Below are 12700 nucleotides of genomic sequence, written 5' to 3'. Positions count from 1 at the left end.
AGGAGAGATATTGGTCTGTATGACCCTACCTCTTCTGGATCTTTACCCTTCTTATGTATAACTGTAATGAACGCTTCGTCCAAAGTAGAAGGGCTCCATCCTCATTGGCCTGAACCAACATTTTGTGCAGATAGGGAGAGAGCATGTTGCTGAATGTTTTATAGAATTCACCAGGGTATCCATCTGGGCCCGGGGTCTTGCCACTCTTTAGAGATTTAATTGTTTCTCGAATTTCATCAAGAGATATTTCCTTATTCAGGAAGTTAAAATCTTCCTGGTTCAGGGCAGGAAGATTACAGTCCTCCAAAAATGTTTGCATAATTAAGGGGTTAGGATCCGCTTTAGATGTATATAGAGTCTCATAAAACTGCCGGAATCTGTCATTGATGTCTTTGGGGGAAGAGAGTAATTCCCCAGATGCAGATTTAACCCTGTGAATCATTCGGTCACTCACATTTTTTCGAAGTTGTCTGGCGAGTAATTTGTGTGGTTTGTCACCAAACTCAAAATATTTTTGCTTGGCATAGAGAAAAGATTTAGCAATTTTAGCTGAGAGAATCTGATTATATTCAAATTTTAAAGAGGTAATTTTTTTATGTTTCTCCATAGATGGGTGGCTAGCATTCTCCCTATCCAGTAAGTGAATTTGTCCCTCCAGTTCTTCCAGTTTCCCTCTGTTTTGTCTACTCCTGGCAGCCTGAAAGGAGATGATACAGCCTCTCAGATAAGCCTTCAGTGTTTCCCACAATAATGCTGGGGAGGTCTCTGTGTTGTCATTGGTATCAAAGAAAAATGTAATTTGGTCTTTAAGATATTCACAGAATGTTGGTTCTGTGAGGAGTTGAGGATTCAACCTCCAGACCCTCTCGTTTGGTACAATGTCACCCAATCTCAGGGAGAAGGTGAGTGGACTGTGGTCCGAGATTATAATATCATGATACCTCACATTGCAGGTATAGGGGAGTAGTCTAGCGTCCAACAAAAAGTAGTCAATTCGAGTGTAAACCTTGTGAACATGAGAGTAAAAGGAGTATTCCCTACCCGTAGGGTTAGCGATCCTCCATATATCAAATAAGTTCAAATTTTTTATGTAGGTATTCAAGAATTCGCTTGAATAGGAGGTAGGGGTTCGCCGAGTAGAGGATCTATCCAAATATTGGTCTAGCACACAGTTAAGGTCCCCTCCAATGACCAGGTTAGTATGGGAGATATCTGGAATCAGGGCAAGGACTCTTTTGAAAAAAGAGGGGTTGTCAATGTTTGGCCCATAGATATTTAGTAGAGTTACTGAGGTAGAGTGGATTTCTCCTATTGCGATCACATACCGACCCTCTTTATCCGCAATAGTCGTTTTATGTAGAAAGGGAATTCCTTTCCGTACCAGAATCGCTGTGCCTCTCGTTTTGGCAGAGAAGTTAGAGTGGTACACTTGCCCCACCCACCTACACTTAAGTCTGCCATGAGAGTTATTCTTCAGATGGGTTTCTTGCAAAAATATAATATCAGACGAGAGTGCTTTCAAGTGGGCTAGGACCTTGCCCCTCTTAATTGGTTCGTTTAAACCCTTGACATTCCAGGAAGTGAATGTAATCCCCGCCCTCCTCTCGTTTGTAGTTCCTATGGTGGCCTGCATACCATGTAGCTTGATAAAAAGGTAAGAAAGCGCACCAAACCATCACGATCAGCATATGTAGCACCTACACCCGAGCAGTATCCAACCCACCCCTCCCCCCCTGCAAGCACCTTTACTCCCCACCCTGTTCCCCTAATTTCCCCAACACTTACCCCCCCCCCATCAACCCACATTTAACAGGCATGCACAAACAGGAGAGAAAAAAAAGGAAAAATAAAAATAATAAACACATTGTCTGGCCGATGCCAAAAAAGCACGGCGCGACCTCGAACAAGAGGTAAAACAAAAATAAAATCCCAACTATACGTTCACCTCTCATTATCCTAGAACTTCTACTAACATATGAACTGAGGAGGCTCCCGCGAGTTAAGTGTTCAGTTAACATCTAATAAACCTAAACCGAATAAGTTGCAACTTAAACATATTGCGCATTTAAGCGTCATCTTGGGTCAATCCCAGAGATAAGCAAGATATAGCCTCAAGATTATATTGCTAAGCACTGCCGGTCAAAAAATAAACCATCCACAACCGACATAGTCAGCTGTACCTTTACATACTGTGGGTCAGGAGATCGGAACAAGGATTTGTTAAATTAAACGTTACCCCCATAAACAAAATATGTTTAATAAAAAATAAATAAAAATATATACATTATATATATATATATATATACATACATACACACATATATACATATATATATATACATACACATATACATACATACACACACACACATACATACATATATATACATACATACATCTACACATACACACATACATACATACATACATACATATACATACACATATACATACACATACATACATATATACACACATACACATACACATATACACACACACACAGATATACATATACACATACACACATATATATATATACACATACATACATACATACACACATACATATACATACACACACATACATACACATACACACATACATCCATACATATATACACACATACATACACATATACATACACACACATACATACACATACACACATACATCCATACATATATACACACATACATACACATATACATACACACATATACACACACACATACATACACACACATACATACACACATATATATACATACACACACACACACATATACATACATATACATGTATGTATACATACATATACATGCATGTATACATACCCACACAAAAAAATCATATATAAAAATATATATTTAAAGAATATGCATATACATCCATATGCACACACACACATACAAACATTCATACCCCAGATTAACAATCTACACTGATTTAAAATATACACATACATAATACTAAAATGCTAAGAGAAAATAGTAATAAAGTACAAATTGTAATTATATGTACGCACACCTACACAGACATAAGCACTACAGAGGGCTGGTGGGACTCTACTCGGGAGAGAGGCCCACGGCCAGACAAAGGCAGAACGGCACAAAACATCAACCTGCTAACCAGGTGTCTGCCCCCTCCCAACCATCACCCCCAGTCCCCTGCAAGCAATAAATAAATGGTATGGTAGTAAGAATAATGTAAGGATTGTAAAATAAATAACGAAACAAAACAAAAGTGGGGGAATATAAGTATATCCGTCCGAAAGTGTCAGTGATCAAACCTGGAAGTAAAAAATATGCATCGCTGAGCACAGCCGGGATGAAAGTGAATGTAACATTAATTGAGAGCTCTGACCGCCATCCATCGGTAGCCCTTGTTGAGCCCGTTTAATACGTTTTCACCCAATATGGTATAGTATGGATTCGAGTCCATGAGCAGACCCTAACACGCAATAACAAGGCACTCTAACCTGTACGGGGGATTGGTGTATATCCCCGGATAAACTTCTCTGCGTCCAAAACCGAGGAGAGCCAAATCTTCTCACCGGAAGGCGGGGTAATTCTTAGCCTTGCAGGGAAGAGTAAGGCTGGGCGAAGATGGAGTTTGTAGAGTTTGGTCATGACATCTCTGTAGTCGGCGCGATGCTTTGCCACATCGGGCGCATAATCCTCATAGACACGGAATGGATGCCCTTTATGTGAAAGGTTGCCCCTCCTTCGAGCTTCACGCAGGATAAGATCCTTGGTCTTGAAACTGTGACAGCAGATGATTACTGGGCGAGTACGTTTGCCCGGTCCAGGCACTGGGACAAGGGAGCGATGTGCGCGGTCCAGCTGGGGATCCGAATCCAAAACATCCGATCCCATTGCATCTTTCAATAGCTTGGCGAAGAAGTCGGTGGGGCGAGAGCCCGCCTCTACCCCCTCTGCCAGACCAACAACGCGAAGGTTATTACGTCTGGATCGGCCCTCCAGGTCCACCACTTTCACAGAAAGCCTCTGCACAGTATCCTGCAATGACGTGCATAGCTTCTCTAACTCGATCCTACCAGCGTTGTATTCAGAAGCTTTCTCAAGGTCCACAATACTCTGGCCATGCGAAGCGACCGTTCGAATGATGCTCTCGATTTTGGTGTCCAGTTCAGCAATAGTGGTCTTAAGATCCTCAGCTATAGCAACACGTAGCTCCCCCAAAGCCCGGGTAAGTTCTGTAAGTGTCACGTTGTTGCAGGTGCCTCCCGCCATGTCTGTCTCGTTGTTTAGTGGGGAGTAGGCCTCCGCTGTGGATTTATTGTCTTTTGGTCGCTTATTACTTGGCATTTTCATATAGAAAGTTACAATCTTGTATTAGAAAGAAACGTTTGTTGTAAAAAGTGCCATAAAGTAGGTTAAATTAGATTATTTCGCAAAAAAGTTGCAGGAGCCTCTCACGCACAGCCGTTCACTCCAACATGCTAGCTCCGCCCCTGTAGCAGGCAATATTAACCAGGTGAAATTGTGTCACTTCTCTTGCGTTCATTGCACGCAGAGTCAGGGTATATGCAACAGTTTGGGCCGCCTGGGTCGTTGCGAACTAATTTGCCAGAATTTTACGTAATTATGACAATGTCACAGGAATATTTAGACTTATGGATGCCACCCGTTAGATAAAATACGGAACGGTTCCGTATTTCACTGAAAGAATAAAGTTTTGTTTTCGAAATGATAGTTTCCGGATTCTACCATATTAATGAACAAAGGCTCGTATTTCTGTGTGTTATTATGTTATAATTAAGTCTATGATTTGATATTTGATAGAGCAGTCTGACTGAGCGATGGTAGGCAAGCAGGCTCGTACGCATCCATTCAAACAGCACTTTTGTGCGTTTTGCCAGCAGCTCTTCGCAATGCTTCAAGCATTGAGCTGTTCATGACTTCAAGCATATCAACTCTCGAGATTAGGCTAGTGTAACCGATGTGAAATGGCTAGCTAGTTAGCGGGGTGCGCGCTAATAGCGTTTCAATCGGTGACATCACTTGCTCTGAGACTTGGAGTAGTTGTTCCCCTTGCTCTGCAAGGGCCGCGGCTTTTGTGGAGCGATGGGTAACGATGCTTCGAGGGTGGCTGTTGTTGATGTGTTCCTGGTTCGAGCCCAGGTAGGGGCGAGGAGAGGAACGGAAGCTATACTGTTACGCTGGCAATACTAAAGTGCCTATAAGAACATCCAATAGTCAAAGGTATATGAAATACAAATGGTATAGCGAGAAATAGTCCAAAATTCCTATAATAACTACAACCTAAAACTTCTTACCTGGGAATATTGACGACTCATGTTAAAAGGAACCACCAGCTTTCATATGTTCTCATGTTCTGAGCAAGGAACTTAAACGTTAGCTTTCTTACATGGCACATATTGCACTTTTACTTTCTTCTCCAACACTTATTTTTTTCATTATTTAAACCAAATTGAACATGATTCATTATTTATTTGAGGCTAAATTGATTTTATTGATGTATTATTCTAAGTTAAAATAAGTGGTCATTCAGTATTGTTGTAATTGTCATTATTACAAATAAATGTAAAGAATTGGCAGATCGGTATCGTTTTTTTTTGGTCCGCCAATAATCGGTATCGGCGTTGAAAAATCATAATCGGTCGACCTCTAAAGGAGACGCATTCTGTCTCCTAGAGATCACCGTACTGTGGTGCGTAGAGTGCAAATCAATCCCAGAACAACAGCAAAAGACCTTGTAAAGATGCTGGAGGAAACAGGTACAAAACTATCTATAGCCACAGTAAAATGAGTTCTATATCGACACAACCTGAAAGGCCAGAAGAATCCACTGCTCCAAAACCACCATAAAAAAGCCAGACTACGGTTTGCAACTGCACGTGGGGACAAAGATCGTACTTTTTGGAGAAATGTCCTCTGGTCTGATGAAACAAAAATGGAACTGTTTGGCCATAATGACAATCTTTATGTTTGGAGGGAAAAGGGGTATGCATGCAAGCCAAAGAACACCATCCCAGCTGTGAAGTACGGTGGTGGCAGCATCATGTTGTGGGGGTGCTTTGCTGCAGGAGGGACTGGTGCACTTCACAAAATAGATGACATCTTGAGGAAGGAAAATTATATGGATATATTGAAGCAACATCTCAAGACATCAGTTCAAGCTTGGTCATAAATGGGTCTTCCAAATGGACAATGACACCAAGCATACTTCCAAAGTTGTGGCAAAATGGTTTAAGGACAACAAAGTCAAGGTTTTGGAGTGGCCATCACAAAGCCCTGACCTCAATTCGATTGAAAATGTGTGGGCAGAACTGAAAAAGCGTGTGCGAGCAAGGATCCTACAAACCTGACTCAGTTATACCAGCTCTGTCAGAAGGTATGGGCCAAAATCCACCCAACTTATTGTGGGAAGCTTGTGGAAAGCTACCCGAAATGTTTGACCCAAGTTAAACAATTTAAAGGCAATGCTACTAAATACTAATTGAGTGTATGTAAACTTCTGACCCACTGGGAATGTGATGAAATAAATAAAAGCTGAAATAAATCATTCTCTCTACTATTATTCTGACATTTCACATTCTTAAAATAAAGTGGTGATCCTAACTGACCTAAGGCAGGGAATGTCGGGAATTGTGAAAAACTGAGTTTAAATGTATTTGGCTAAGATGTATTTAAACTTCCGACATCAACTGTAAATTGAAAAATGTATCTCTAAAAAAACATATTAGGGGGAAAATCAAAGTTCAATCAAAGATGCATAAAATAAAGAACAAATTGGATCTTAAAGGACAATAGCCTATATTAGAATTTCAATAAAAGGCGTTATTAAAATCCATGCATTTTCGCGCTCTGTTTAAAAAAAGATAATAAAGTAATTTTCCTCCAGCTGAATATCTTTGCTAGATGTTCTTAATTTCATGCACCGTGGTTTAGGGGTAGGCTACTGTGTATTACTGTGGAGCGGGTAGCGACTGTACGGAAAATGTACCCACAAGCCTGTAATGGGCTATAGAACGAATTCTGAGAAAGAGAAAATGGCAGTGTGGATATAGGACACTGGAGTAAAAAACCCATCTCGGTGAACACAATTACGTCCTTTCCTTTTCACCATCTGCGGGGCACTTTCTGGCATAGCCACTGAAAATGTATGTGTACATGTGTTAGGCGAGTACGAGAACAAAACAAAGCTAATATGATAAGATGGTATGCATTTTTTTAATCGCTTTCAACTCTGCTCTGCCAAAGTAGACTTAAAAAATATATATATATTATACGTGAAGAATTTGTGTTACCTGGGGCTTACATTTCAAGATTGCAAGTTAAAGGGGATAGATTGAAAAAGATGATAAAGAACATTGAGGAAAAGGACATCAAATCTATGAGAATGTATTTATGTATGAAGCATGAAGTATTTCTAAAAGTCACTGCTGTGATGACAGAGGGCGTGCCATTAATCAACAGGTAAAACCTGGCAAGCCTGTTACCTCATACAATATACATTTAGCTAAGAGCAAAAACACAGGCACAATTTGTTCAAAAGTTAGGATTATGGATGTTGAAATTGTCTCCAATTAGCCTGCAGAGCATTAAAAAAATTAAGTTTCAATCACAAAATGTGGCAATGAAGAGAGAGAGTTATGACAGTGGCTAGACCTACTGTATGTGTGTTCTGTACAATGTTACTTGACATTCGGTGAAATAAGAACATGCTATGACATGTTTATGACACCATTGTGACAGTGCAAATAACTTGCTGTCAAATGTTGAGTGAATAGGCCTAAACCTAATGTAAGTGGGTTGGGCCGAAAAACAATGCTAAGTAGCCTATAAATACAAGAAGAGAGCCATTGGTGTTAATCATTAGCCAAGTCCACTGTCATCATTGAGCCTGTGATTTCTGGGTTATTAGAGCAAATAGATTAGGCTGACATACTGTATACATGTAACTGCCAAAATAAAGGAAACACCAACATAATGTGTCTTAAAGGTCCAATGCAATCATTTGTATCTCAATATCAAATCATTTCTGGGTAACAATGAAGTACCTTACTGTGATTGTTTTCAATTACAAATTGTCAAAAAGAAACAAAGATAGCATCTTAGCAAAGAGCAATTTCTCAATCAAGAATTTTGCTAGGACTGTCTGGGAGCGGTCTGAGTGGAGAGGGGAAAACTGAAAATTAGCTGTTAATGGCAGAGAGAGTTGGAACTCTCTGTTTAATATGCCTATTAACTCATTTACTGCATGGCAATGTCACCAGGGGTGTAATCATTAGTCCAAACAGTAAACTGGAACTTCCATTGGCCAAATTCAGGCAGGTCCTTCCCAGTTTCGTTCCATTTTCTTAGGTTTAAGAAACGTTTTACAACAGAATCGGTGTAATGAATACATGACAGGGAAAGCCAAAACTCCATCCCACCAAAACAGGCTTAAATGTCAGACATCTTTTCAAACAAATCTTACACTAAAAGGGTATTATAATCATGTTCACAATATTATTCCAACCTCAGTGTGGAAATATATATAAAAAAGAGAAAAATCATGTTTTTGTCTGCACTGGGTCTTTAATAGGGTATTGGGCCACCATGAGCTGCCAGAACAGGCTCAATGTGCCTTGTCATAGATTCTGCAACACCATTCTTCCACGTGAAATTCCATCATTTGGTGTTTTGTTGGTGGTGGAGGAAAATGCTGTCTCAGGCAGTGTTCAATAACGGAGGTGCATAAAGATGACGTACCCCATGCACTTACCACAAATTCCTTGTTTATCTAAGTTCCCAATATTGTACATTGCTCTCTGTCACTCTTTTTTTGGTATGGTCATTAGCAAAGTACAGCCTACATGATCCACTTTAAGCTTCAAGATGCCGGCAATTTGAAAAAAACTAAAAAGTATAGTGTGCTGATTTATTGGCACATTGAACCAACTCAGTTGATAGTGCAAAAACAATGACGTCATATCTGAATTATGCCATTTTTACATAGTTCGCAATTGGGTTGAGAAATGGTGACAGACACACACACAGCTTATGCTCCTTTGAGACACCTATTTCAAAGTCACTGATATCTCTTCTTCTAGCCATGATAATAATGGGCAATAGGTATTTTTATACATGACCCTTAGCATGATGGGATGTTATTTACTTAATTAACTCAGGGACCACACCTGTGTGGAAGCACATGCTTCCACTATACTTTGTATTCCTCACTTACTCAAGTGTTTCCTTTATTTTGACAGTTCCCTGTTGATTCGCGAGGCAGTTTCATTGACTGGCAAACAGATTTTCTAGCTCCATATCAAGTCTGTTTTGCCATGCAGCTCTGGAATGTAGGCTATGGGTGGGTGGAATTCATATCAAACGGTTTAACTCGGTGAAAATAACTCCATATAGCCTAGAATAACGGTTATCTGCATCAAATAACGGGAAAGTGTCCCGTTGAAAGTCAAGAGGGGACTGACTATGCAAGGAAAACGCTTTCTATGGAGAGCAAAACAGTAATACAAGTAGGCTATTATTAGACTAAAGTAGGCTATTATTATTAACAAGCTAGCAATTTAGGCTATGCAATTACATATTTTTTTGTCCAGAAAACGTTTGTTCAGTCTGCGTATAGCCTAACCTTCTTTGGGAATAAAATAGCGTTATTGTCATGTTGTTCTTTGTTGTCGTATATTCTTAAAATAAACAAACAAAGCAGACTACGAGAACATACTTTGATTTGATAAATCCCGAGCAATTAAATGTCTAGTCCGAGTGACCTACACCAACAACAAACTCAACCAAATGTCATTCAGTTATGGATGTGTGAGGTTGTTGCCATGGAACAGTCCTAAAAATGTAGCCTAGCTATCCTGTAACAACAATGTAACAACCACTCCGAATTGGAAACACTACTACAGACGCCCACTCACAAAGAAAAAGGATTACATGTGTGCTGGGCAATGTAAGTAGCTTAGCCTACCTTGGAACACAACTCGGAGAAGAACGGTCTATTTCCCACGTTGCAAAAAGGTTCATAGGCACGGGTATGGGACCATCTGACCCACCCGAATTCGAACCCATGCCTCCTGCTCCAACCGCGGCTCCAGGAGCAGTAGCCATAGGTGCCGGGGGTGGTCCACCGATCCCGCCGCCGCTGCCTGGATTCAGGAAAGCGGCCCGCACTCCTCCTCTCTCTACGGCCGCCGCCATCATCGCCTCTCCCGGGGTAGCAGCAGGCTATAGGCTATAGGCTGTGATGCTTGCTCGCGTAGTCACTCTCCGCAATATCACAGAAAGTTGTCAATGTAGCAGGCAGCTCAAGGCTAGCAAATCGAGAGTGCTGAATCCGAGGCATTGGAACACAAATCTGGGCGGGGCGTTATTCAGCACGCACACACAAAAACGAGGCAAGGTTCTACTATTGGACGCTAGGGGCGCCCGCAGACCATTTGATTTTTCAAAGGCGCAGATCATTGGTTGATTGTAAATAAAAAATCAGAGCTGAATATTGTTGGATTATCAAAATATTATTTCAATTGAATTAACCTCAATGTGATTGTAGCTAGTAGACAATTATTAGTCTATGCATAATTATTGATTGTACATTTTATGACCATAGTAAGAAACGTTATATATTATATAGTATTATATACAATATATCAAATCCAATCAAATGTTGTTGGTCACATACACGTGTTTAGCAGATGAAGCGAAATGCTTGTGCTTCTACCTCCAGACAGTGCAGTAATATCTAACAAGTAATATCTAACAGTTTCACAACATATACCCCAAAAAAAACACACATCTAAGTAAGGAAGTGATTAAGAATATACATATACACTACAGTTCAAAAGTTTGAAGTCACTTCGAAATGTCCTTGTTTTTGAAAGAAAAGCACGTTTTTTGTCAATTAAGGTAACACAAAATTGATCAGAAATACAGTGTAAACACTGTTAATGTTGTAAATGACTATTGTAGCTGAAAACTGTTTTTTTTTTTAAATGGAATATCTACATAGGCGTACAGAGGCCCATTATCAGCAACCATCACTTCTGTGTTCCAATGGCACGTTGTATTAGCTAATCCAAGTTTATCATTTTAAAAGGCTAATTGAACATTAGAAAACCCTTTTGCAATTATGTTAGTTAGCACAGCTGAAAATTGTTGTGCTTATTAAAGAAGCAAAATAACTGGCCTTCTTTAGACTAGTTGAGTATCTGGAGCATCAGCATTTGTGGGTTTGATTACAGGCTGAAAAGGGCCAGAAACAAAGAACTTTCTTCTGAAACTTGTTAATCTATTCTTGTTCTGAGAAATGAAGGCTATTCCATGTGAGAAATTGCAAACCAACTGAAGATCTCGTACAACGCTGTGTACTACTCCCTTCACAGAACAGTTTAAACTGTCTCTAACCAGAATAGAATGAGGAGTGGGAGGCCCCGGTGCACAACTGAGCAAGAGGACAAGTACATTAGAGTGTCTAGTTTGAGAAACAGACGCCACAAGTCCTCAACTGGCAGCTTCACTTTCAAAAACAAGGACATTTCTAAGTGGCCCCAAACTTTTGAACAGTAGTGTATGTCAGAGCGGCATTGGACTGAGACACAGTGGCATAGTATAAAGTACAGTATACACATATGAGATGGGTGATGCAATATTTACATACAATTAAAGTGACACTTGATACCGTAGAATAGTATAGAGTACAGTTTAAACATATGAGATGAGTAATGCAAGATATGGAGACATTAATAAAGTGGCTAGGGTTTAATTTCCTTGTGGCCAGTGATTCCTAATCTATGTCTATCGGCAGCAGCCTCTGATGTGCTGGAGATGGCTGTTTAACAGTCAGTGGTGTGGTATAGAATACAATACAGTATATACATATGAAATGGGTGATGCAATGTGTAAACACAATTTAAAAGTGACTAATATACCGTAGAATAGTGTGGTGCAGTTTATACATATGAGATGAGTTATGCTAGATACGGAAGATTGTTCAAGTGGCTAGTGATCCATTTCTAAAAGTTGCCAGTGATTCCTAATCTATGTCTATAGGCAGCTGCCGCTGATGTGCTAGTGATGGCTGTTTATCAGTCTGATGGCCTTGAGATAGAAGCTGTTTTTCAGTCTCTCGGTCCCAGTCTCTCAGTCAGAATCATTCATTCACAATAAAAATAGCTGCAACAACCAATTATGTATTCCTTAATATAAAATCCTACTCCTCTAAAAATGTTAATTTTTTTAGATATAAAAAAATCCGCTGTGTCACTTGCACATTCCATTAACAGTTGTAAAAAATATGCTTCTGTTACACTTCATTTGAAGTTCTGCTTGTAATCTGTTTATTATATAGTTTATTACATAGTTTATTTTGTGTGTGCTTCATTTAGATTGGTATTTGCACTTTTGGGACTTTTCCATTGGATCCATTGTACTGGGAAAACTAAATTACTTTACATGTAGGCCTATTTGACCCAGTTCTGATCCCCAACTGTAATTTATGTCAGTATTGGTGCTGATGACTAATGAACAGCAGGGCTTGACTTGGTCCCAGTTTACCCATAAGGAGCACCCACACCTTGTTTAGTGTGATGTAGTGCCCTCCAGTGGCAATCAAAGATACATTGACTGCTCCTACTAATGTTTTTATATGTGATTATCAATTCAAATAAAATATAATTGTATTTGTCACATGCGCTGAATACAA

At 39.8% G+C, this 12700-nt stretch overlaps 1 protein-coding gene across 3 annotated transcripts in view; it reads right to left on the bottom strand.

Annotated features, from left to right (window-relative positions):
• LOC110493766 (phosphofurin acidic cluster sorting protein 2) overlaps positions 1 to 10441 on the bottom strand; it is a 103573-nt gene extending 93132 nt beyond the window's left edge. The window contains exon 1 of one of the 3 annotated variants that reach the window (XM_021568234.3): positions 9971 to 10441. In XM_021568234.3, the coding sequence (XP_021423909.1) occupies positions 9971 to 10203 (233 nt within the window). In that variant the 5' untranslated portion in view covers positions 10204 to 10441. The remainder of the gene's footprint in view (positions 1 to 9970) is intronic. The other 2 variants (XM_021568233.3, XM_090204896.1) reach the window with 2 other exon arrangements.
• Between the last annotated feature and the right edge of the window lie 2259 nt (positions 10442 to 12700).

The sequence above is a fragment of the Oncorhynchus mykiss genome, chromosome 17 (assembly GCF_057628025.1).
Source record: "Oncorhynchus mykiss isolate SJ-2025 chromosome 17, ASM5762802v1, whole genome shotgun sequence".
Taxonomy (NCBI): Eukaryota; Metazoa; Chordata; class Actinopteri; order Salmoniformes; family Salmonidae; genus Oncorhynchus; species Oncorhynchus mykiss.
Note: the sequence above shows the minus strand (reverse complement) of the source record. Positions and strands in the feature narration are given on the sequence as shown.